Genomic DNA, 26,071 nt, shown 5'->3' with positions numbered 1-26,071 from the left:
TTGTACACCTTCCTGCAAAAAGTCCAGAATCGGCGAGACAGGAGCCCGCATTGGAGCAATGGCTCTGGAAGCACACCAAGACTCAAACAGGCACCAAATCCTGGCATAAGCCACGGAAGTGGACTGATTGCGGGCTTGCAGGAGAGTGGAAATAACTTTATTGGAATAACCTTTATCCCTCAATTGCGTCCTCTCAATAGCCATGCCGTAAGACCAAAGCGGCCGGCGTCCTCCATGGCTACCGGTCCCTGAGTCAACAGGTTCGGTACCAGAGGTAACGGCAGAGGAGCCTCCAGGAGCATCTGTCGGAGGTCTGCATACCAAGGTCTCCTTGGCCAATCCGGGGCGATGAGGACCACTTCTTCTGGGTGCAGCCGAATCCGCAAGAGCAGGCGCCCTATCAAGGGCCATGGGGGAAACACATAAAGTAGACCCGGAGGCCAGGGTTGAGCCAAGGCATCCAACCCCGCTGAGCGAGGATCTCTCCGTCTGCTGAAGAAGCACGGGACTTTGGTATTGGCACTTGTCGCCATTAGATCCATCACGGGCTTGCCCCATTTGGCACAGATCTGCAGGAATACTTCGTCTGCCAGATTCCATTCTGCTGGATCGATCTGATGCCTGCTCAGATAATCGGCCTGCACATTGCTCTGACCTGCAATATGAGCTGCCGACAGACACTGAAGATGCAGCTCGGCCCAGTGGCAAATCAGTTCGGCCTGCGCGGCTAGTGCTCTGCACCTTGTTCCGCCTTGTTGATTTATATAGGCCGCCGTTGTCGTGTTGTCCGACATCACTCTGACAGCCAATCCTTCCAGGGTCACTTGAAAGGCCAGAAGCGCCTGAAACACCACTTTCAACTCTAGGCGGTTGATGGACCACTCCGACTCCTCGGGTGTCCATAGACCCTGGGCATGCTTCCCCTTGCAATGTGCGCCCCAGCCCTTCAGGCTGGCATCTGTTACCACTAGGCACCAAACGGGGAGCGTCAGCGGCATTCCTCGCCGCAGCATGCTGTCCGAGAGCCACCACTCCATGCTGAGACGGGCCGCAGGGAGCCAAGTAAGTCTGCATTGGAAATCCTGAGAAATAGGAGACCATCTCCGGAGTAGGGAATACTGTAGAGGTCTCAGGTGCGCTCTCGCTCAGGGTACCACTTCCATCGTGGCTGTCATCGATCCCAGCAGCTGGACAATGTCCCAAGCTCGCGGGCGGGGCATCCTCAGGAGCAGACGGACCTGATTCTGAAGCTTGCACCGCCTTAGCTCGGGTAGGAACACATAGCCCGAGACTGTATCGAACCTGGCCCCCAAAAACTCTAGAGATTGTGAAGGGGACAGGTGACTTTTGGCCATATTGACGACCCAGCCTAGAGATTGCAGTACTGAGACCACTCTGGCTGTAGCTTGTAAGCTCTCTGTTGCAGAGTCTGCTCTGATGAGCCAGTCGTCTAGGTACGGGTGAACCCTGATACCTTCTCGCCTGAGAAAAGCAGCTACTACCACCATTACCTTCGAAAAGGTTCGGAGAGCTGTGGCGAGGCCAAAAGGCAAGGCCCTGAACTGGAAATGTTTTCCCAACACCGCAAACCTCAGAAACTTCTGGTGCGGGGGCCACATCGGTATGTGCAAGTAAGCTTCTTTCAGGTCTAGAGACGTGAGAAACTCTCCTGGCTGAACCGCCGCAATGACGGAGCGCAGGGATTCCATGTGGAAATGCCGCACTCTCAGGGACTTGTTCACTTCTTTTAAGTCCAGAATAGGGCGAAAGGACCCACCTTTTCGCGGCACCACAAAGTAGATGGAGTATCGGCTGCAGCCTTGCTCGGCGGAGGCACCGGGGTCACTGCCCCTAACTGAATCAGACCTTGTAAAGTCTCCCGTTTGACGGCAGAACCGCATCGGGACTCCACAAACACGTCTCTTACTGGGGCGTTGAATTCTATTCTGTATCCATCTCTGATCAGGTCCAGAACCCACTGATCTGAGGAAATCTTGGCCCACTCCTCGACAAAGAGGGAAAGCCGTCCTCCGATGACAGGCATCGAGGAGAGGGCCGGCGCACCATCATTGAGAGGGTCGCCCCTGAACTCCTGGTCTTAAGCCACCGGCTGCGGAACGCTTGTCCGAGCGAAAGGAGTTCCTCTGCTGACCACGGGCACGTGAAGTGAACCCAGCAGAACGCCCCGGGCGGTACCTTCTAGCTTCACGGAAGCGAGGTCTGTACGAGGAGTGGACCGCCTGGCCCTTAGAGGAAGGCCTCTGCCTATCTTCGGGCAAGCGCTGGGGTTTTGGATCACCCAGGCCTTTCACAATTTTCTCCAACTCCTCACCAAATAGGAGAAGTCCTTGAAAAGGCAACTTCACCAACCTTTGCTTAGAGGCCATGTCCGCTGCCCAGTGTCGTAGCCACAGACGACGGCGAGCCGCCACTGCTACTGCCATTTGTTTAGCCGAAGCTCTGACAAGGTCATAAAGGGCATCAGCCAGAAAGGACAAGGCCACCTCCATCCGCGGAGCCACATCCAAGAAGGGCTCCGCTCCATCTCCGGGCTGAGCCACTGCCTGTTGCAGCCAAGCTAGGCAGGCTCTAACAGCATAACAGCTGCATGCAGACGCCCGAACAGTGAGACCTGCAATTTCAAAGGACCGTTTTAATGCTGTTTCCAGCCTACGGTCTTGAACATCCTTCAGGGCAACACCTCCTTCAACAGGGAGGGTAGTTCTCTTTGTCACCGCAGTGACTAGGGCATCCACTGTAGGCATTTGAAAACGAGCCATATGTCCCTCACGCAGAGGGTATAACTGCCCCATAGCCCTGGAAACTCTCAAAGGTCCCTCGGGGTCAGCCCACTGAGCCGAAACAAGCTCTAGGATGGAGTCATGCAAAGGGAAGGCCCGAGCAGCTTTCTTGGTACTAGCCATCCTGGGATTACCCGAGGAGGCCATGCCACTGTTAGGATCTTCAATCGAGAGGGCCTGCAGGGTATCTGAAATAAGCGCTGGCAGCTCATCACGGTGGAAAATCCTCACCGCGGAGGGATCATCCAGATCCTGTGGTAAATCCGCACCTGACTCTGGTTCCTCAGACCAAGAACATCTGTCAGAGTTCTCCGAATCCTCACACCCCGATCACGGGGGGGAAAAAGGTGCACCACAATCTGAAGGGGAATTAACCCTTCTGCGCTTATCTTTAGGCCAAGCATCCGGGAAAAAAGCCTCACTGGGCAGTCCCAGGCCAGAATCCATCGGGGGGGGGGGGGGGGGGGGCAATCAGAGGAGCCTCAGGCGACCCCTGAGGAAGGGCTCTTTTCATCATGTATGCTTTATGCAGCAAAAGCACAAAATCCGGGGAGAAAATCTCACCCTGGGCACCCAAATCCTGTCCGGTGCTAGCCACTCCTGAAATAACCTCATCTCGAGGTGCCCCACCCGGCTCAGGTCTCTCCGTGTCCACGGAGGCCGCGCCATGCGGTGTAAGCAAAATGGTGCCTGCTGCCAGCTCAGAGCGGGAAGAAACATCGCTCGCCATGCTCGGGCCGGCTCCTACGCCAGTACAGCACGATTTACAGAGCCCTGCTGCTGATTTGCACTTGCCACAAGTGGAACAGCGCTTTACATTGTCCGCAGCCATCGCCGAAAAACGGCGGTAAAATCCAAATTGGCGGTTTCGCGCCAAAATCGCCCCGATCGCGGGCCCACCCCGGAGGAGTTGGAAAACACTCTTACCTCAAAGGATCTAGTGTACAACTACGATCCTGCTGAAAATCAGGTCAAAAACCTCTGTTCCAGCGTCTCTGCGTTTAAAAACGTGACGCGACTTTTTTTTTTTTTTTTTTAAGCTGTGAGGAAAGCAGAGGTATTGAAGACTCCGGAGGCTCAGATGAGTGGGAAAGGCAGGGAAAGGGTGAACCTATATGCCTGCATCCACTGTTGGTGGGTAAGGACAGGGAAAGCAAGGCAATATGTCCACATCCACAGAGGTATGGGTAAGGCAGGGAAAGGGCTAACCTATGTGCCTTTAAAGTGAAGCTGCTATAGCCTCCAACACCCCGGTTAACAACTGGCAAGCCAGGAACCACCTCCCGGCAGATTTTTCTGGAGCTCGAACAAGCTCCAGCCACCCTGCTAGGGGAGATAGAGAATACTGAAGAGGCAGTGGAGCTAGCTGGCCAAGAGGGCACTGTGAAAGTTTGAGTGCTCTCTATCTCCCCTGCTGGTTGATGGACATAACCCATACGTAATGGCTTCATCTGCTTGATGACAAGGAAGAGGCCTTTTCACAAAGAACGGTAACAGAGACGAGGTGGGGAAACTGCAGACTGGTAAGTCTCAGCAGTGGTGGGAAAGGTAAGGGAGATGTTGCAAGATCTAAGGCAAAATGGTTTTACTGAAGGCAAATCTTTGTCAAGCAGATCTGATTGCTTTATATGACTGAGTGACCAGAAAACTGGGTCAAGGGCATGCACTGAATGTGGTCTACCTGGAATTCAGCAAAGCCTTTGATACTGTTCCTGACAGGAGGCTCAAATATTAACTGAGCAGCTTGGGGACGGAATCAGAAATTGGTTGGCTGGTAGGTGACAGAGGATGGTGGTAAACAATTCACTTGGAGGAAATCAAGGTCACAAACTAAATTGTTCAGGGATTGGCACCGGGACCAGTTCTATTCGATATATTAGTGAGTGACATTGCTGAAGGGTTAGAATGAAAAGTTTGCCTTTCTGAGGATGATACAACCAGTCTATCCCGAACTTACTTAAATTTGCATTATCCAGACTGCAATGGACTTAGATATAAATCAATTTATGCATCCAACTTTTCTTACATAAGTACAGAACTGTGGAACGCTTTGCCCAAAACCGTGAAATCTATCCACAACCATCTTAACTTCAGGAAGTCACTGAAAACCAACTTGTTTAAGAAGGCCTACCCCCCCACCCAAATTAACTTTCTACTTCCTGCGACACAGCAAAACTATGGACCGTACTGGACTTTTATCACCACCCCCTCTTGATTTCTTTGTTGCTTTATTTATGTTTCTTATATGCCTACTACTATATTGGGTATTTGTACTTTACCGAACCGGAGCCTACCTCTACGGTATTGTGTAAGCCACATCGAGCCTGCAACTAAGTGGGAAAATGTGGGATATAAATGGGGGGAAGAGGGGGTGGTGGTTGGGAAGCAAGGATAGGGGAGGGCAGACTTATACGGTCTGTACCAGAGCCGGTGATGGGAGGCGGGAAATACTGCTGGGCAGACTTATATGGTCTGTGCCCTGAAAAGGACAGGTACAAATTCAATTCAAGGTAAGGTATACACATATGAGTTTGTCTTGGGCAGACTGGATGGACCATGCAGGTCTTTTTCTGCCGTCATCTACTATGTTACTACTACTATTTAGCATTTCTATAGCGCTACAAGGCGTACGCAGCGCTGCACAAACATAGAAGAGAGACAGTCCCTGCTCAAAGAGCTTACAATCTAATAGACAAAAAAAAAATAAAGTAAGCAAATCAAATCAATTAATGTGAACGGGAAGGAAGAGAGGAGGGTAGGTGGAGGCGAGTGGTTACGAGTCAAAAGCAATGTTAAAGAGGTGGGCTTTCAGTCTAGATTTAAAGGTGGCCAAGGATGGGGCAAGACGTAGGGGCTCAGGAAGTTTATTCCAGGCGTAGGGTGCGGCGAGACAGAAGGCGCGAAGTCTGGAGTTGGCAGTAGTGGAGAAGGGAACAGATAAGAAGGATTTATCCATGGAGCGGAGTGCACGGGAAGGGGTGTAGGGAAGGACGAGTGTGGAGAGATACTGGGGAGCAGCAGAGTGAATACATTTATAGGTTAGTAGAAGAAGTTTGAACAGGATGCGAAAACGGATAGGGAGCCAGTGAAGCGACTTGAGGAGAGGGGTAGTATGAGTAAAATAAATAAATAAATAAATAAAATACAAGTACGCAACAGAGGGGCCCTTTTACTAAGGCGCGTAGGCGTCTACGCATGTCCAATGCACGCCAAATTGGAACTACTGCCTAGCTACTGCGTGCCCCGGGCGGTAATTCCATTTTTGACGCACGTCCAAAACACATGGTAGATAATATAAACTAATACCTGAATTAGTTTCCAAAGAGCAGATGCAAAATTCAATGCATACTTTATGCTCGTGGATTTAGAAGCAAAGTGGACAGTTTGGAATTGCTTCTAGTTGGGGGGGGGGGGGGGGGGGCACTGGATTATTTTTCCCTTTGCTGGTTACACTTAATATTGAAATAATCAGTCTGCTTGCACAGGCTGTCTCTCAGCAGGAAAGACAGAAATGAATGGCATTCCAGGCTGGGGGCATGTGCGTGCTTACTTCTACAGAAAATAACCTTTATCATGAAAAGATAGCATAATAACAGCAGGAAGAAATTCAGATCTGAAGAACAGCTGGAATATTTCGCAGTGGATTTGAACTGCAAGTTGAATCGTACACGGTCATCAGACTTCTGACTGTGAAACTTCAATAGAGCAGAAGCGTAATGAAAGGACAGAAACCAAATAAATCTAACTATAAATATGATAAATACAGTAAATATCAAAACCTAATATTTCAATGCAACTTACAAAACAATCAGTGTATATAAGAAAGTCAAAGCTGACAATTCTATGAGTGTGAGTATTTCCGTAAGTTACATGGAAATATTTTTAAATCAAATAGGAGGAAATATTTTTTTTCACTCAATGAATAGTTAAGCTCTGGAACTCTTTGAATGAGAATGTAGTAACAGCGGTTAGCATGTCTGGGTTTAAAAAAGGTTTGGACAAATTCCTGGAGGAAAAGTCCATAGTCTGCTACTGAGACAGAAATGGGGAAGCAACTGCTTGCCCTGGGATTGGTAGCATGGAATGTTGCTACTATTTCAGATTCTGAATGGAATGTGGCTACTCTTTGGGGTTCTACATGGAATGTTGCTACTATTTGAGATTCTACATGGAATGTTGCTACTCTTTGGGGTTCTACATAGAATGTTGCCACAATTTGGGTTTCTGTCAGGTACTTGCAACCTGGCTTGGCCACTGTTTGGAAAACAGGATACTGGTAGATGGATCATTGGTCTGACCCAATATGGATACTCTATGTTCTTATGTTTCTTCTAAACGTACTGATGTCTCGAAGGGAGCGACTATATTTGGGCGGACAGATTCTGTTTTAAAATATTAGAGAAACCTGGTATTGGCACACCTTGACCTGGCATAACTGAGCACCTACACACAGCAAGGCTGCAAGTAGCTTATACTATTTTATAAGTTGTCCGTGTAACTAAGAGATACCCCCTCACAGTTGCACATCATAGCACTTAAGTACCTCCTTGTAGAATGGTGATTCCATACATAAGTGATTACTTTTTGATGCATATACAGATACAAGGGGGGGGGGGGGGGTTACCACTGACACAGAGTTACAGAATTGCCCTTAAAGTGCATAAAAAATTAGAACATAAGCGTTGCCATACTGGGACAAACCAAAAGTCCATCAAGCCCAGTATCCTGTTTCCAACTGTGGTCAATCCAGGTCACAAGTACCTGGCAAGATCCCAGAACAGTAAAACAGATTTTATGCTGCTTATCCTAGAAACAAGCAGTGGATTTTCCCAAGTCCATCTTAATAATAGCTTATGGACTTTTCTTTTGAGAAAGTATCCAAACCTTTTTTTTTTTTAAACCCTGCTAAGCTAACTGCTTTTACCACATTTTCTGGCAATTAATTCGTGTTTAATTATATGTTGAGTGAAAAAATATTTTCTACGTTTTGCTTTAAATTTATTACTCATCAGCTTCATTGCATGCCCCCTACTACTAGTATTTTTGTAAAGCATAAACAAGCGATTCACGTCTACCTATTTATTTAATACATTTGTACCCCGCGCTTCCCCACATATAGCAGACTCAATGCGGCTTACATAGTAACAGTAAAAAGAATTACAAAGTCTTAAAGAAGATTATACAAATTTTAGTAAATGTAATAATAATGGGGTTAACGAATAAGTAAATTGAAAATAGTAGGAATTGAGTGTAGAAGGAATTGAGCGTTAGGAGGAAGGTGTAGGGAGGATGGAGAAGAAAAGATAGGGGGTAGCAATAAGGAGAATGGGAGACATAGAGGCATATTTTCAAAGCACTTTGGGAGGCTAAGTTCCATAGGTTTCTATGGAACTTTGGGAGGCTAAGTGCTTTGAAAATGAGCCTCATAGAGGCATATTTTCAAAGCACTTTGGGAGGCTAAGTGCTTTGAAAATGAGCTTGATAGTCAATGTATAACAATCATCGGTATAGAATCATGTGGGTAGGCTTTAAGTTGAATCATTGGGGTAGGCTTTCTTGAAGAGATGGGTTTTCAATGCTTTTCTGAAGGGCAAATGGTTGTTGACTGTTCGGATGGGTCTTGGTAGAGTGTTCCAAAGCTGGCTATTCCACTCCACTCAGTATTTTATAGACCTCTATCATATCTCCCCCTCAGCCCTCTTTTCTCCAAGCTGTACGGCCCTAACCACTTTAGCCTTTGCTCAAGGGAAGTCATCCCCATCCCCTTTATCATTTTTGTCTCCCTTCTCTGTACATTTTCTAATTCCACTGTATCTTTTTTGAGATGCGGTGATCAGAATTGCAGACAGTATTCGAGGTGCAGTCGCACCATGGAACGATACAAAGGCATTATAACATTCTTGTTTTCCATTCCTTTGCTAATAATACCTAACGTTGTATTTGCTTTCTTAGCTGCCGCTTTAGCTGAGGCCTGCACATAAAGGGGGTAATTCTCTACAGGTTGTCTAAAGTTAGGTGATAGGTTGATGCGCGTTAAGAATGAATTCTATATAGGCAATGTACGTGCAATTGCCGTTATAGAATACTAATGTAAATCCATAATTATGGGCCTGACTTTAGCCGTGAGTGTGTATGTTAGCTCAATGACTGGTGTAAATGCTCGCATGTAAATGTACAATCTAATTATGTCCCAAACATCCAATCTTTTATAGTTTACAAAGTCCAGTTTCATAAATTCAATCTATCTTCAAATATACTTCATATAGTTTTTTTTACGGGGATCATCAGAATGTTCAACAGCATATCCCATTTGGGCGCAGCGTCCCATTCATTTATGGCGCTGTGTACCTCTTGATAGATCTACCCGATTTTTTCAATTTTTTCTTTTCTTTCTTTTTTTATATACAAATAATCTTCACTCAGCATTCTCAAAAGACCTTAAACTTTTAAGTACAAATATCAGAGTACTTAGCTTTTGGCAGCAGTTTTGCAAACGAGTCAAACCATGTAAATGTAGGCAGTTAGGTGTATAAATGTTCATATTTTATAATCTACACACCCCTGATCTACTCATTTGATATGTCACTGAGACTGTATTTCCTGTCCACAGAAGTCGTTCGATCTAGATAGTGAGGACAGTGGTTCCACTGCACTATATATTGCTCGGTATATATATGATTAGTTGGAACTCAACATCATATCATAAGACTCCTGAAGAAGGCGCTCCGGTGCCGAAACATGGCTGTGTTGAGTCATTTTTTTGATGTTATTAATGAACTTCTTTTAACCATATGTCTTTCTCTCTCTGTTTGGAAAGAGCCTATCTACCCCGCTCCTTCTCTGCCTTGCACTGGACTTTTTTCCGTGGGGATCAAGTGCACCTCCACACTTTTGTGTGGTCTCTCTCCTACTGCAAATTAGTGCACATTAGTGCCAATTATAGTCAAATAATTGGTTGCTAACAATTAACCACTCATTAAAATAAGTTAAGTGCATAACTCACACTATTCTACATCCTACGCAGACAAATGTACGTGCTAAGCAAAAAAACTGTGTGTGTAAGTTTATAGAATTAGGGGGAAAAGGGGAGATTCTAGAAAGGAGACACCAAGATATAAGTAAGGAAATCCAGAAGAGGAAAACAAAAGTTCTGCAGAAAGAGACGTACAGTCCACAAAAGCAGAATAAACACATCTTCTAATGGTTAAAAAGGCTTTTATTCTTGCCACTTTATTTGAAATCTATTAAGATTTCTTGATGAAATCAAGGACAGCTTCATGGAACAGCTAGTTCAGGAGCCGACAAGAGAAGGAAAAATACTAGACTTAGTCCTTAGTGGTGCTCATGATCTAGTGCAGGGGGTAACGATACGAGGGCCGCTTGATAACAGTGATCATAATATGATCGGTTTTGATATTGGCATTGAAGGAAGTGAAACTAGGAAATCAAGTACGCTAGCGTTTAACTATAGAAAAGGTGATTACGACAAAATGAGAAAAATGGTGAAAAAAAGACTGAAAGGAGCAGCTCGCAGAGTAAAAAACTTGCATCAGGCGTGGATGCTGTTTAAAAACACCATCCTGGAGGTTCAGGACAAATATATTCCACGTATTAGAAAAAAGGGAAAAAAGACTAAACGTCAGCCGGCGTGGCTAAACAGTAAGATAAAGGAAATCATTAGAGCCAAAAAACAATCCTTCAGAAAGTGGAGAAGAGAACCAACTGAAAGTAACAGGATAGATCATAAGGAATGCCAAGCCAAATGCAAAGCGGAGATAAGGAGGGCAAAAAAGGACTTTGAGAAGAAATTAGCGTTGGAAGCAAAAATACATAGTAAAATTTTTTTTAGATACATTAAAAGCAGGAAACCGGCCAAAGAGTCGGTTGGGCCGCTGGACGAAAATGGTGTTAAAGGGGCGATCAAGGAGGACAAAGCCGTAGCGGAGAAATTAAATGAATTCTTTGCTTCGGTCTTCACCGAGGAGGATTTGGGGGGGACACCGGTGCCGGAAAGAATATTTGAAGCGGGGGAGTCGGAGAAACTAAACAAATTCTCTGTAACCTTGGAGGATGTAATGGGTCAGTTCAGCAAGCTGAAGAGTAGTAAATCACCGGGACCTGATGGTATTCATCCCAGAGTATTAATAGAACTAAAAAATGAACTTGCGGAGCTACTGTTAGAAATATGCAATCTGTCCCTAAAATCGAGTGTAGTACCGGAAGACTGGAGGGTAGCCAATGTTACTCCGATTTTTAAGAAGGGTTCCAGAGGAGATCCGGGAAATTATAGACCGGTGAGTCTGACGTCGGTGCCGGGCAAGATGGTGGAGGCTATTATTAAGAATAAAATTGCAGAGCATATACAAAAACATGGACTGATGAGACAAAGTCAGCACGGATTTAGTGAAGGGAAGTCTTGCCTCACCAATCTAATGCATTTTTTTGAGGGGGTAAGCAAACATGTGGACAATGGGGAGCCGGTTGATATTGTATATCTGGATTTTCAGAAGGCGTTTGACAAAGTGCCGCACGAAAGACTCCTGAAGAAATTGCAGAGTCATGGAATCGGAGGAAGGGTATTATTATGGATTAAGAACTGGTTGAAAGATAGGAAGCAGAGAGTAGGATTGCGTGGCCAGTATTCTCAGTGGAGGAGGGTAGTTAGTGGGGTCCCGCAGGGGTCTGTGCTGGGTCCGTTGCTTTTTAATGTATTCATAAATGACCTAGAGATGGGAATAACTAGTGAGGTAATTAAATTCGCCGATGACACAAAATTATTCAGGGTCGTCAAGTCGCAGGAGGAATGTGAACGATTACAGGAGGACCTTGCGAGACTGGGAGAATGGGCGTGCAAGTGGCAGATGAAGTTCAATGTTGACAAGTGCAAAGTGATGCATGTGGGTAAGAGGAACCCGAATTATAGCTACGTCTTGCAAGGTTCCGCGTTAGGAGTTACGGATCAAGAAAGGGATCTGGGTGTCGTCGTCGATGATACGCTGAAACCTTCTGCTCAGTGTGCTGCTGCGGCTAGGAAAGCAAATAGAATGTTGGGTGTTATTAGGAAGGGTATGGAGTCCAGGTGTGCGGATGTTATAATGCCGTTGTATCGCTCCATGGTGCGACCGCACCTGGAGTATTGTGTTCAGTACTGGTCTCCGTATCTCAAAAAAGATATAGTAGAATTGGAAAAGGTACAGCGAAGGGCGACGAAAATGATAGTGGGGATGGGACGACTTTCCTATGAAGAGAGGCTGAGAAGGCTAGGGCTTTTCAGCTTGGAGAAGAGACGGCTGAGGGGAGATATGATAGAAGTGTATAAAATAATGAGTGGAATGGATCGGGTGGATGTGAAGCGACTGTTCACGCTATCCAAAAATACTAGGACTAGAGGGCATGAGTTGAAGCTACAGTGTGGTAAATTTAAAACGAATCGGAGAAAATTTTTCTTCACCCAACGTGTAATTAGACTCTGGAATTCGTTGCCGGAGAACGTGGTACGGGCGGTTAGCTTGACGGAGTTTAAAAAGGGGTTAGATAGATTCCTAAAGGACAAGTCCATAGACCGCTATTAAATGGACTTGGAAAAATTCCGCATTTTTAGGTATAACTTGTCTGGAATGTTTTTACGTTTGGGGAGCGTGCCAGGTGCCCTTGACCTGGATTGGCCACTGTCGGTGACAGGATGCTGGGCTAGATGGACCTTTGGTCTTTCCCAGTATGGCACTACTTATGTACTTATGTACTTATTTTATTGACGATCATAATAATACAGCCAATACGAAGGCACATATACATTGTCATCATAATACCATAACAATCTTTAACTAGTTCCATAACGTCAATACGTTTTAATTTCCTCCCCCCCCCTCTCCGAGTATTAACAATTCCTTTCCTTTGGCCCACTGAAAATAACACTCATATATAGTTAACACGTATACATCAACACTTCAATATAAGGCTGGTCTCACCCATACAATTAGCCACCTTACACAAATCGTTCCAACTTGGAGCTCTGTTCCCCCCTCCCCCCTCCCATTCCTTATAATCCCCCCCCCCAAATAATGATCTTATACCCCCTTCCCCCCCTTCCCAAATCCCCAGACTACAACGTGAGAGTATTCATCAGTAAGCTACGAGCTCTGCTAGACAGGGTCTGCACATATTGTTCCCATACCTCCCAGAATCGTTGCCTACTTCTAGGACCACGACTCGCTCTATATGCCTCCATCATCACCAATGAGTGAAGCATATTCCTCCACAGCCAATAAGATGGCCCTGTTTCCTGAGTCCAATATTGCAATATACATTGTTTCCCAATGATTAAAGCCTTATATATTAAGAGTCGCTCCCCCTGCTGAATAACTAGCCCACTCTCATCCAGTCCCAGCACCATATTCTTGGGTGGCAGACGTATCTTCTTTTTTAGCAATATTTCACAATATTCCATGATTTTACCCCAAAACTGCCTAATTACTGGGCATTCCCATAGCATGTGAAATACAGAAGCTCTCTGAAAGTTGCATTTACTACAGTTTGGCTCCTGAATTCTTCCAGCATAATAGGCCTGCACTGGGGAAAAATATGCTCTCAATATGATTCTAAATTGTATCTCTCGATGCCGAGCACTGGTTACTTTATGTGTTATCTCCTTCAGGTATTTAACTATGTCCCCACTTCTTATCTCCACTCGCATGTCAGTAGACCATTTCTGAGCCACTACCTCATAACTTCGAGGTGGAGCAATCATTCTTAACTGTTTATACAGTATGGAAACCGAAGTCTGTTCCCTACCTTGTGGTAAAAATAAGTTCACCAATAAGTCATAAATTCCTCTATCACACTTGCTTCTAATTAATTGCATAATGTAGCTATGTAGCTGATGATATTCATACCATGTCACATTCTTTGCACCCACCATACCCTCCAGAGTCTCTCTTGATATAACCTTCCCCGGGTCCTGCACAACATCCGCCACCAAGATCACCCCCTCCTGTGCCCAGTTAGCAACCCTCTTTTGCATGTTCCCCGGGCCAAAATCTGCATTCCCCACTATTGGGAGCTGGTCAGTACAATGTGGATTCTTATTCAATTGCTTTAATATATATTGCCACATACCACGCATCGGGTGTAATAAAATATGTTGCCTCCAACTCTTAGGCAGGTTTTTACCCTTAAGATGTAATATTCTTGCCACTTTAAAACACAACCCGACGTGGCCTCTAGAGAGGCGAAACATGGCCACGTCGGGTTGTGTTTTAAAGCGGCAAGAATAAAAGCTTTTTTAACCATTAGAAGATGTGTATATTCTGCTTTTGTGGACTGCACCAAGATTTAACTGCCAAGAGCCTGAAGCGGATTTTGCATTCAAATGCAGGAGCCGCTTTCAGGCTTTGTCTCCGAGAGCAAGGAGTTTGGTTCTAAACAGACTGAACTTATAATTTTTGGACTACATTCACTGACGTGATCCGTATGGTTTTGGGTCCCTTGTGAGACTGATGGGTGGGAGGGGGAAGGGGAGAGACATGGTGTTCCAGTTGGAGGCCTTGGGTCTCTAAGGGAAGGAGGTTATAAGAACCAAGGTCTTTCCCCTTTGATTTATAGAGGAGTGTGGTAGCCATGTTAGTCCACTCTTAAGGTTATCAATAGAAATCAAACCAAATAAAACATGGAAAAGAAAATAAGATGATACCTTTTTTATTGGACATAACTTAATACATTCCTTGATTAGCTTTCGAAGGTTGCCCTTCTTCGTCAGATCGGAAATAAGCAAATGAGCTAGCTGACAGTGTATATAAGTGATAACATTCAAGCATTACTATGACAGTCTGACAGGGTGGGAGGATGGGGGTGGGTAGGAGGTATGCATGGGGACACCAAATATTTTAACACCCAACAGAAAGGCCTTAACAAGGATCTGGGGTTCCTAACCCATTATAAACCATAAAGCTGTATGTCTCTGTTGATCACCCCACCCCTCACCTATCCACACCCATCCTGTTAGAATATCAATGATATGCTTTGATGTCCCCATGCATACCTCCTACCCACCCCCATCCTCCCACCCTGTCAGACTGTCATAGTAATGCTTGAATGTTTTCACTTATATACACTGTCAGCTAGCACATTTACTACTACTACTACTACTACTAACTAGCATTTCTAAAGCGCTACTAGGGTTACGCAGCGCTGTACAATTTAAACATAGAAGGACAGTCCCTGCTCAAAGAGCTTACAATCTAAAAGACAAGAAAACAATCTAAAGACAAGTGAACAATCTAGAGGACGAGTGAACATTTACTTATTTCCGATCTGAGGAAGAAGGGCAACCTTCGAAAGCTAATCAAGAAATGTATTAAGTTATGTCCAATAAAAAAGGTATCATCTTATTTTCTTTTCCATGTTTTATTTGGTTTGATTTCTATTGATAACCCTTTTGATTTGGAGAGCTGAGTTGTACTTCTTGTTTAATCCAAGCCTTCATGCTACCTTACTAAGGACTAGAATGATTTTTCTTTTTTGTGTGTGTGTGTGGGGGGGGGGGGGGGGGGGGGGGGGTTATGCACCTCTCTTGGGTATATTGGGTTAGGGAAGAATAATTTCTGGTCTTCTGTAAACATTTAGGCTTACTGTGCTCTGGATTAGTTGCTGTGGATATCACGTTTCTTTGTTGCCTTCTGGAGTACATATGTTTATTGTACAATGTTACTGTGGTGCTTAAAATTGAATAAAAACATTTGAACTAAGTGCCAGAGGCAAAATGAACAAAATGCCAGCATATATGTGCGTCTGTGTACATATAAGCACGTTAATGGCTATTCTATAACCAGAAATAAAAAGCCAGGAAGTACTTTTGTTGACCTCCTACCTACATTTTATCTAACCTCTCAAGAGAATAACTGAAATAAAAGAAATAAATAAGGTAAGAAATAAAAAGCATTTCTTACGAAGTGCTTTTTTTTTTTTCTTCGTAAAACTGATTTTTTAAAAAATTTGTCCTATCCATCTGCTTGTGTGGGATACAGCACTCACAGCAGCCACAAGGTGCCAGTATCATCCATTATACTGCTACCTTTTGGTCACTCCTGGTACTGCAGCTGCAAATACTACTACTACTACTTTTCATTTCTATAGCGCTACTAGACATACGCTGCGCTGTACAATGGACATAAAGAGACTGTCCCAGCTCGAAAGATCTTACAATCTAACTAGGACAGTGATGGGCAACCTTTTGAGCTTGGTGTGTCAAAATTCGCCAAAAAACCGAGCATAACTTGGGTGGTGTGTCACTTCGAGAAAAAAACCATAATTTCGCGATATTTATAGTTTAAATAACAAAAATGTATAATTGTAATATATAACTGTATTTAATAAACCAAAACCTATTTATTTAACTTACCTGCTTAGTGACTTCTTTGTTCATCTGTCAGTCGGTTTCTTTTGTTGGTCTTGATATTATTTAACTTGTGTGGGGTGCCGTGAACTAAGATAAGTGAGGGGGAGGGGGAATTCTTTAACTAATCTGCCTATTAGTGACTTTTTTGTTGCTGAATTTCATTGGCTAAATCTTCAATTGAAGGTTGGTATTTTGTACACTTCAAGCCCAAGCAAGCACTACTAACTTCATCTTTCAATCTGTTTCTTTTGTTGGTTTTGATATTATTTAACGCTGAGAATAAGGTTTCACAAAACTACGTAGAGGGAAAAATTGTGAGTAAAGCCATTGCTATATTTTTCAGGGTGCTAAAAGTGTCTGGTAATCGGATCCAGGCACTCCAAATTTCCTGGTAACTCAGATATTCTCTTAATAATTGCATCTTTATTCTGCATATCGTGAAATAGAACTGGTGCACATCTTAGGAGAGTTTCTTTAATAAATTCTCCCTCACTGAGTGCTTTTCCATGCTGAGCTATGGAGTGAGCAATGCTCAAACTTGCAGATGTTAAATTTGTAGAACCTTTTACAAATTTAAGGATGGACTTAGATTGGCTCTTATAAAAGTGTAGCTGCCTGGAAATGTATTCCTTCCTTTCATCCTCACTTTTTTTCAAGAGCTGGGAATGATTAGTTTCAAAATGTCTATTTATATTCCACGTTCTGCTTACTACCGTTTCAGTACATAGAACGCAAAATGATCTGCCATTTTTTTCTATAATGCCATACATCTCGGTCCATGTCTCTTGAAAGGGTCGGCTACTGCTACTACCACTTCCTTTACTTAACCTTGGTTTTTTATTTTTTGGGTTCTCCATCAGGGGGGCAGTGACAGAAGATAGAATTATAGATAGCCTGTTAGCCCTGCAGGCAATTAGGGGTTAACTAGCCTAACTGACCACCTTATGTAAATTAAGATGGCTGCCGCTATTTCTAATGGCGGGAAACGGCACCCATAGCACATGCCCTCGCCTCTCCCAGCCTCCCCCTCACCTATCTCAGTAATGATGGTCAATTAGAAATCCACGACACCCCAGAACAGTAGATTGGATGATGGTTGCTGTGGTTATGTGGTAATGGCGATCACAGGGCCCCCAGAGATGCGTCCCCCACGGCATTCCGCTGCTCTCTGCTCCGCCGGCCGGAAGTGAGGTCAAAGATCCCCTAACGGCCGTGCAGGAGCCGGGGCAGAGGGAGCAGCAGGGAGGGAACAAGCGGAGGACTCGGAGGGAGCCAATAGGAGCGCACACGGCACCCCCCCAGCGGGTAAACATGCACCGGGGGGGGGGGGGTGATTTCGCCGGGGGGGGGGGGGGAGGTCGCGCTGCACCTGGGGGGGGGGGACGCATCGGCGATCCGCCCCGGGGAACGCCGCTGCTTCTCTGTATGCGGCCACATGCGGCCGCGTGTCACCGAAAATGGCTAAGCGTGTCAGTACTGACACGCGTGTCATAGGTTCGCCATCATGGAACTAGGACAAACAGGACAAATAAGGGATAAGGGAATTACAAAGGCGGTTATGATAAAACATGGGTGTTGAAGAAGTGAGTAAGGTTTAGGAGTTAAAAGCAGCATCAAAAAGGTGGGCTTTTAGCTTTAGATTTGAAGACGGCCAGAGATGGAGCTTGACTTACCGGCTCAGGAAGTCTATTCCAGGCATATGGCGCAGCAAGATAAAAGGAACGGAGTCTGGAGTTAGCAGTAGAGGAGAAGGGTGCAGATAAGAGAGATTTACCCAGTGAACAGAGTTCCCGGGGAGGAATGTAGGGAGAGATGAGAGTGGAGAGGTACTGAGGAGCTGCAGAGTGAATGCACTTATAGGTCAATAAGAGGAGTTTGAACTGTATGCGGAAACGGATAGAAAGCCAGTGAAGTGACTTGAGGAGAGGGCTAATATGAGAATAGCGACACTGGCGGAATAGAAGTCGTGCAGTAGAATTTGGAACAGATTGAAGGGGAGAGAGATGGCTTAGTGGGAGATCTGTGAGAAGCAAGTTGCAATAGTCTAAGCGAGAGGTGATAAGAGTGTGGATAAGGGTTCTGGTACTGTGCTCAGAAAGGAAAGGGCAAATTTTGGTGATATTATAGAGAAAGAAACGACAGGTTTTACCAGTCTGTTGAATACGTGCAGAGAAGGAGAGAGAGGAGTCAAAGATGAGCCCCAAGGTTACGAGCTGATGAGACAGGGAGGATGAGAGTGTTATCCACAGAGAAAGAGAATGGGGGAGGAGGAGGAGAGGTTGGTTTAGGCGGAAAGATAAGAAGCTCAGTCTTGGTCATGTTTAGTTTCAGATGGTGGTGAGACACCAAAGCAGCAATGTCAGACAGGCAGGCTGATACTTTGGCCTGGATTCCTGCTGAAATTTCTGGTGTGGAGAGGTAGATCTGAGAGTCATCAGCGTAAAGGTGATACTCAAAACTATGGGATGAGATCAGAGTACCAAGGGAAGAAGAATAGATGGAAAAAAGAAGAGGTCCAAGGACAGATCCCTGAGGTACACCAACTGATAGTAGGATAGAAGTGGAGGAGGATTCAGCAGAGTATACACTAAAGGTACGCTGGGAGAGATAAGAAGAAAACCAGGAAACAGAGCCCTGAAATCCAAGTGAGGACAGCGTATCAAGGAGTAGGCAGTGATCAACAGTATCAAAAGCAGCAGACAGATTGAGAAGTGGAGGAGTGGCCTAGTGGTTAGGGTGGTGGACTTTGGTCCTGAGGAACTGAGTTTGATTCCCACTTCAGGCACAGGCAGCTCCTTGTGACTCTGGGCAAGTCACTTAACCCTCCATTGCCCCATGTAAGCCGCATTGAGCCTGCCATGAGTGGGAAAGCGCAGGGTACAAATGTAACCAAAATAAAATAGATAGTATTGGAGATTCTACATGGAATGTTGCTACTATTGGAGATTCTACATGGAATGTTGCTATTCCACTAGCAACATTCCATGTAGAAGCCTGCGCGGCCACATTGGTGATCTGCAAGGGCCGACTTCTACATGTAGAATCTCAAATAGCAGCAACAGTGGAGGAGTGGCCTAGTAGTTAGGGTGGTGGACTTTGGTCCTGGGGAACTGACTTTGATTCCCACTTCAGGCACAGGCAGCTCCTTGTGACTCTGGGCAAGTCACTTAACCCTCCATTGCCCCATGTAAGCCACATTGAGCCTGCCATGAGTGGGAAAGCGCAGGGTACAAATGTAACCAAAATAAAATAGATAGTATTGGAGACTCTACATGGAATGTTGCTACTATTGGAGATTCTACATGGAATGTTGCTATTCCACTAGCAACATTCCATGTAGAAGCCTGCGCGGCCACATTGGTGATCTGCAAGGGCCGACTTCTACATGTAGAATCTCAAATAGCAGCAACAGTGGAGGAGTGGCCTAGTGGTTAGGGTGGTGGACTTTGGTCCTGGGGAACTGACTTTGATTCCCACTTCAGGCACAGGCAGCTCCTTGTGACTCTGGGCAAGTCACTTAACCCTCCATTGCCCCATGTAAGCCACATTGAGCCTGCCATGAGTGGGAAAGCGCAGGGTACAAATGTAACCAAAATAAAATAGATAGTATTGGAGACTCTACATGGAATGTTGCTACTATTGGAGATTCTACATGGAATGTGCAGGACGTCAGACTCACAGAAGCAGAAGCCTGCGCGGCCACATTGGTGATCTGCAAGGGCCGACTTCTACATGTAGAATCTCAAATAGTAGCAACAGTGGAGGAGTGGCCTAGTGGTTAGGGTGGTGGCTGAGGAACTGAGTTTGATTCCCACTTCAGGCACAGGTAGCTCCTTGTGACTTTGGGCAAGTCAGTTAACCCTCCATTGCCCCATGTAAGCCGCATTGAGCCTGCCATGAGTGGGAAAGCGCGGGGTACAAATGTAACAAAAAAAACCCCAAAAACAAATGAGAAGGATGAGGATAGTAGAGAGACCTTTGGATCTGGCCAGGAACAGGTCATTGGAGACTTTAGTAAGAGCTGTTTCAGTTGAATGAAGAGGGCGAAAGCCAGATTGAAGTGGATCAAGAATAGCCTGAGGTGAAAGAAAGTCAAGACAATGGCGATGAACAGCATATGTTCAAGTATCTTGGACAGGAAAGGAAGGTGGGAGATGGAGAGATAGTGGGAAGTACAGGTAGAGTCCAATGAAGGTTTTTTGAAGAGTGGTGTGACTACGGCATGTTTGAAGGCATCACGAACAGACTCAGTGGAAAGTGAAAGATTGAGGATATGACAGTAGGGGAGATAGTGCTAAGTAGATGGGTGGAAATAGGCTCAAAGGAACAGGTAGTTAGTTTTGAGGAGGAAAGAAAATATGCAGTTTCTTCTTCAGTGATTTCAGAAAAGGAAAAACAGGAGGTGGGGGTTAAAGAAGGGTTGAAAGAATGAACTAAGGGTAAGGAGAGGTGGAGGTGATTACATAACATAGTAACATAGTAGATGACGGCAGAAAAAGACCTGCACGGTCCATCTAGTCTGCCCAACAAGATAAACTCATATGTGCTACTTCTTGTGTATACCTCACCTTGATTTTTATCTGCCATTTTCAGGGCACAGACCGTAGAAGTCTTGCCCAGCACTATCCCCACCTCCCAAACACCAGCACTGCCTCCCAATCTCAGCTAAGCTTCTGAGGATCCATTCCTTCTGAACAGGATTCCTTTATGTTTATCCCACGCATGCTTGAATTCCGTTAGCAGCTCCAGAGTCCTTACCTCCTCTGCTTATCTCTTGTTTTCGGCCACATGGACAATTTTTTTCTATGAAAACATTCCAGTTTCTGGCTTTTATATGGCTCTACCTTTCATAAAAATTGGAGTGCTGTCGCTTGAATGATTTTTGAGATTATGTGCGCATACAGAGACAAACCAAATGCATAAGCAACTTTTCTTAGAAAAACAATGTCAATTAAAACAAGACCAAAAGGTGCCTCTGAAAAGATGGCAATCAAGCACTACAGCTGTTTTAAGTGCAGAGCAACACAGCATCGCATGTAAATACTATCCATCACTTCCTACTGTATGAACGTTACACATGCCTGTTGGACACGTTGAGGGCCTTTGAATGGTCTGTTAATGTTTCAAGGGCACCTCTGTTCTTCCCCTATTCTCTGTCTCTATGGATAACTCTCATCCTCCCTGTCTCATCAGCTCGTAACCTTGGGGTTATCTTCCACTCCTCTCTCTCCTTTTCTGCACATATTCAACAGACTGCTAAAACCTGTCGTTTCTTTCTCTATCATATCACCAAAATCCATCATTTCCTTTCTGAGCATATATATGGAGGAAAGGTGAAGCAAGTGGCTGAATTGGTTTTTTTTTTTGTGGGTCATATGTATTTGGAGAAAGTTTTGTATTTTATTTGTTTCTGTGTTTATTGTTACTAGTTTTTATGATTATGTGTGTTATTTTGTTATCAACCTTGGCTAAGATGGCCTAAAAAAATGAATGAACAGATCTTACACTTGTAGATGGACGTCAGCTTTCGTAACAGTAAAAATGGCAGACATCATCAGAATATAGCCTTGAAAAGCGTAACAGATTACCTGAGTAAATACTGCAGAGCCAGCTCAGAGCCTGTGGGCTTTTTGGGGTCTTCTTTCTTGACAATGACTCCAGCTTCTCTCATAAGCTTCTTAGCTTCCTTCTTACGCTCTTTCTTCAATTTCCTTTCTAGTACTCTCCTTTCCTCTGGGGTCAGATCCTCGTCTTCAGGATGTTCAGCGGTCTCACCTCTTTCTTTCATTGCCTAGAAGAAAAGAACACTTTTGTCTATAAGCACATGTTGTGGAGAAGTTAGGGCTCATTTCCCAAGGATCCATTTTTATTCCAACGTCCTTCAAATGCAGCAAACATTTCAGCTGTAGTGAAGGTGCCTGAGAGAGTGCAGAACTGACTAGCTTAGATTACCATGTAGTGACGGAAGTACATATCCAGTGCCCCGTGTTCTGTGATGAAACCTGAGCGTGACGTGAACCATTTTTTAACCATTCTGTTTGGATTAGAGAAGGGGCGGGGGGTGTTTATAGAATGCACATAGCGCCCATTCCTGTAACTAAAATTTAGTCGCAGCCATTTATGCCAACTAAAACCATGACCCGCTTGTGCCCCTCCCGTGGCCACACCCCCTTTAGAGATCTGTGCAGTCCAATTTAAGCACATCACTTTATAGAACACGCTTAGAAGCTCATTTTCAAAGCTCTTAGACCTACAAAGTTCCATAGGTTACAATGGAACTTTGTAAGTCTAAGTGCTTTGAAAATATGCCTCTTAGCGTGTTATGTGCATAAATCCTAATTAGTCCCAATTAGTGCCGCAATTGCTTAACATCCAATTATCGGCATTGACCGGCTTATTACCCAATTAAGTTCCGCGTACAAATCGGCTATGTGTGCTGATTTGCATGCAGAAATTTAATGACTAACAGCGACATAACGTAGCTGTCAGCAGTCACTAGCGGACACACGGTTTAGGAAGAGGGTACGAGGGCTTCATAGATCAGTTAAAGGGGTGTGGGAACCAAGAAAGGTTAAGAACCCCTTGCAGGTGTTTGGGAAACATTGAAAGAAATTTTTGGATTCCAAGAATCTTTTTTACCTAAATATGTAATCTGGAAATCCGTTTGTATCTCATTCCTCTTTACAGAATGTGATAAGTTATTGTTTGACTTTTTGGTTTCGGTTGCACTGAAACTGATCATTTCGCACTGGAAAGATAATTCCCACGTAAATGCGGTGGTTTGGTGGAACTGGGTTCTGCTATACAAAAAGTATGAGCAATCTACAGTAATTTCCATGTTTGGTCCTAAAACTGCTATTCAGAAATGGAAATCTTTAGACCTTTTTCTCTCCGCTAAGCAGTGGCATTCCTAGGGGGGCTGACACCCGGGGCGGATCGCCGATGCGCCCCGCCCCCCAGGTGCAGCGCGCCCCCCTGGAACAGCACAACGCCCCCCCCCCGGCGCACGCCGCTGGGGGGGGGGTGCCGCGCGCCTGCCGGCTCTTCGTTTTCATGCTCCCTCTGCCCCGGAACAGGAAGTAACCTGTTCCGGGGCAAAGGGAGCATGAAAACGAAGAGCCGACAGGCGCACGGCACCCCCCCAGTGGCGTGCACCCGGGGCGGACCGCCCCCCCCCCCCCCTTGGTACGCCACTGCCGCTGACCAATTTTACGACTTGAACTCGGCTTTCTGTATTGTTCTGTGTGTTTTATCTTGTTGCACTGCTTTTTGTGTTGCTGTATTTTTGAAATTTAATAAAAGTATTACAAAAAAAAGAACCCCTGCATTACAGTATGTTCCCACAACAGTTTTGTTATCCCACCATTAGATTCTTTCTTCCCCCTCCCCCGCCAGTACTCTATGGAACATGTTCCCACGAGATGACCGAGGTATAAAGCTGTAGGAAGGCAAATAATATTTAGATTATAATGTGCAGCTTTCCTGTCATGAGCCTGTTTCACCTGCTTGGTTCAATAAATTTGTCTTGTTTTTTTTCGGTGGTTCCTGAAGAATGTGTGCGATTATTGTACCCTCTCCTTGAACCATGGTGAGCGGGCCAGTAATATAAATTTGTAAATATATAAGTACAATAGGCAGCTTCCTGGCCAATTAACCTGTTGAAAAATTAACTTCTAAGTGCATCTGTTAGCTAAAATATTCAACCAGATATCTGCAAAATTACAGATTCAGACATTTTTTTTTTTTTAGAAGTAAAAAAAAAAAATCACAGTCGTGAATAACTGGATGGTGGTTTCTTTTAAAAGTACACCCATTCCTGTGACCCTACAACTCTTGGCTGCAGAAAGAGCGAGAGGAAACATTAGCTTGCTTTGGAAATGATTCTGGACTGGAGACTCAGCTGAGGCAGAAAAACCTCAAAGAAGCTCTCGATGGAGTCAGGCTTAAATCTGTGGGGGTGGGGGGGGGGGAAGGAAAACAGCTATTGAATGGCGAAAGGAGAAGGCAAAACACACAGCAGCGCCCATGGGGTGACATCTGACCCTCTCCTCCCCCATGGAGTTTTAATTAAGCATTGTTTTTGTACAAGCCTTACAAAGCCTATCTTCTCCTCCCTCCCCTGAAAAACGTTCTGCCAGCCATCACCCTATTTCGCACAGGAGTACGTGTAAGGGCAGAGCAATTCGTGACAGCCTCTTTTCTGATTTAAAATAGGGGAAACATGTTTATTTTTATGAATTTAGGGTAGATCCAAAACCCAGTTCTTTCTTTTATATCACGTATACCTACCTAATCCGAGCATATCTTTGCTTAAAAGTTAAACGACTCGGGAAGTGGGGGGGCCCGGGGGTGGGGAGTGCTCAAAAGCTACAAACGAGAACCCGGGCACGTCTGAAAAACAACTTAACACACCAAAATGTGATAAAACAGTCCATATATGTAAAATGTATCTTTTCGTGCAAAACATCGATTTAAACATCAAATTAGAATCTTGTGTTTTAAGGGCGCAAAGCAGAGCTAAAACGGAACGGAAGAGGAAATTAAACGTACAAACACAGAGGCGAACACGACTCTCGGGCAAACAGAGAGGCTGCCAGTGATTTGAAGTTGGTTCATTCTGCCTTCTGATGTTCAGCAGCCTCTTCCCCCAAACAAGTCAAACACTGAAATCTGAATCCTTTCCAGCCTTATAGGGGCCGTAAGAGTTTAATACTCGCATAAGCCTAGACTTCAAAGGCAGGAAGGGCTTTTTTCGCCACTGTCCTGTGTGTGGCAGGCTCAGCAGGTTATTTCGGACAGTCACTTACGATCCGGGGGGACAGCGGTTGCTTGCTTGCGAGCTGTATCTAGTACTTAGTTTGGCCGGGGTACTGCAATTTTAGAGGAGTGGGGGGCACTGCTGGTCATCCTCCAGGGATCGAAATAAATAAAAACAGTGGACAAGGGGCCCAGGCCGGGGGAGCTCCGCTTTTTCGCCACACTTTGAAGATTAACAGGACGAGGCAGCTAGAGGACTTTGCGTGGGGGTGGGGTTGATGCATTTAGGTTTAACCCCCCCCCCCCCACACACACACACACACACACACACATTCTGAACTTCTCAATAATGACCTAAAAGAAACCCGGATCCTGGCTGCTCCGGACAAGTGCATCATCGGCCCCCAGCGACAGCACCTCCTGAGCGGAAAATGAACCTTGAGCGTCCAGGAGGAGGTGGGGGACGGAAACATCAAACGTCTAAGCGGGCATTTTTCCATCGTGCGGTTCTGACCCAGCAGCAGCAAGGTCCATGCGGCGCGCAGAAAGCGAGATCACAGGCTACTCCCTAGGTAAGTACAGCTTTGAACTTTCTTGTGCGACTCATTTACGGAACGAGCGATTCTGTAAAGTTAACCGTTCATCAGATCTTTTAAGATTTTGCTCATCAATGCCCAGGTATTCATTTAAGCCACCGCATCCCCTGCAAATACAGTCATCTGGCGAGAACAGGGGAGCCCCCCCCCCCACTTTATTTGAATTGCAATTTTTTAAAAAAGGACATTGCAGACCGCAGCTTTTAAAATCGAACGCATCTTGGAAAGCTTCCATAACCGATTTTCTAATATGGTACAGATGCGTGGGCTGATTTCTAGTACAGTTACTTGATTCTTTAAATTATAGCAGCGTGCATGCAAAACAGATGTACCTACAGTAATCTCAGAGGGCACAAATTTCTCTAGGCTGCTGACGAGGTTCCTTTAACTTTCCTCATTCATAAGTAAAAAATTGTTCCATTAATGGTTCGATAGCTTATTTTACAACCCCATTCAGTTATCGTCCTACATAGTTCTGTACTCAGGCTTCTCAGGCAGTGTGACACAGTCACCTGGGGCTGAAA

General features: G+C 45.1%; 2 protein-coding genes across 2 annotated transcripts in view; one reads left to right on the top strand and one right to left on the bottom strand.

The window, feature by feature from the left end:
• C8H7orf50 (chromosome 8 C7orf50 homolog) overlaps nt 1-26,071 on the bottom strand; it is a 292,879-nt gene that overhangs the window by 52,000 nt on the left and 214,808 nt on the right. The window contains exon 3 of the mRNA XM_030212353.1: nt 21,783-21,985. Coding sequence (XP_030068213.1) covers nt 21,783-21,985 — 203 coding nt within the window. The remainder of the gene's footprint in view (nt 1-21,782; nt 21,986-26,071) is intronic.
• GPR146 (G protein-coupled receptor 146) overlaps nt 25,322-26,071 on the top strand; it is a 59,669-nt gene continuing 58,919 nt past the window's right edge. Inside the window, exon 1 of the mRNA XM_030212349.1 lies at nt 25,322-25,523. Within this exon, the coding sequence (XP_030068209.1) occupies nt 25,484-25,523 (40 nt within the window). The 5' untranslated portion in view covers nt 25,322-25,483. The remainder of the gene's footprint in view (nt 25,524-26,071) is intronic.

The sequence above is a fragment of the Microcaecilia unicolor genome, chromosome 8, assembly GCF_901765095.1.
Source record: "Microcaecilia unicolor chromosome 8, aMicUni1.1, whole genome shotgun sequence".
NCBI classification, from domain to species: domain Eukaryota; kingdom Metazoa; phylum Chordata; class Amphibia; order Gymnophiona; family Siphonopidae; genus Microcaecilia; species Microcaecilia unicolor.
This window is presented reverse-complemented; position numbering and strand designations above follow the sequence as displayed.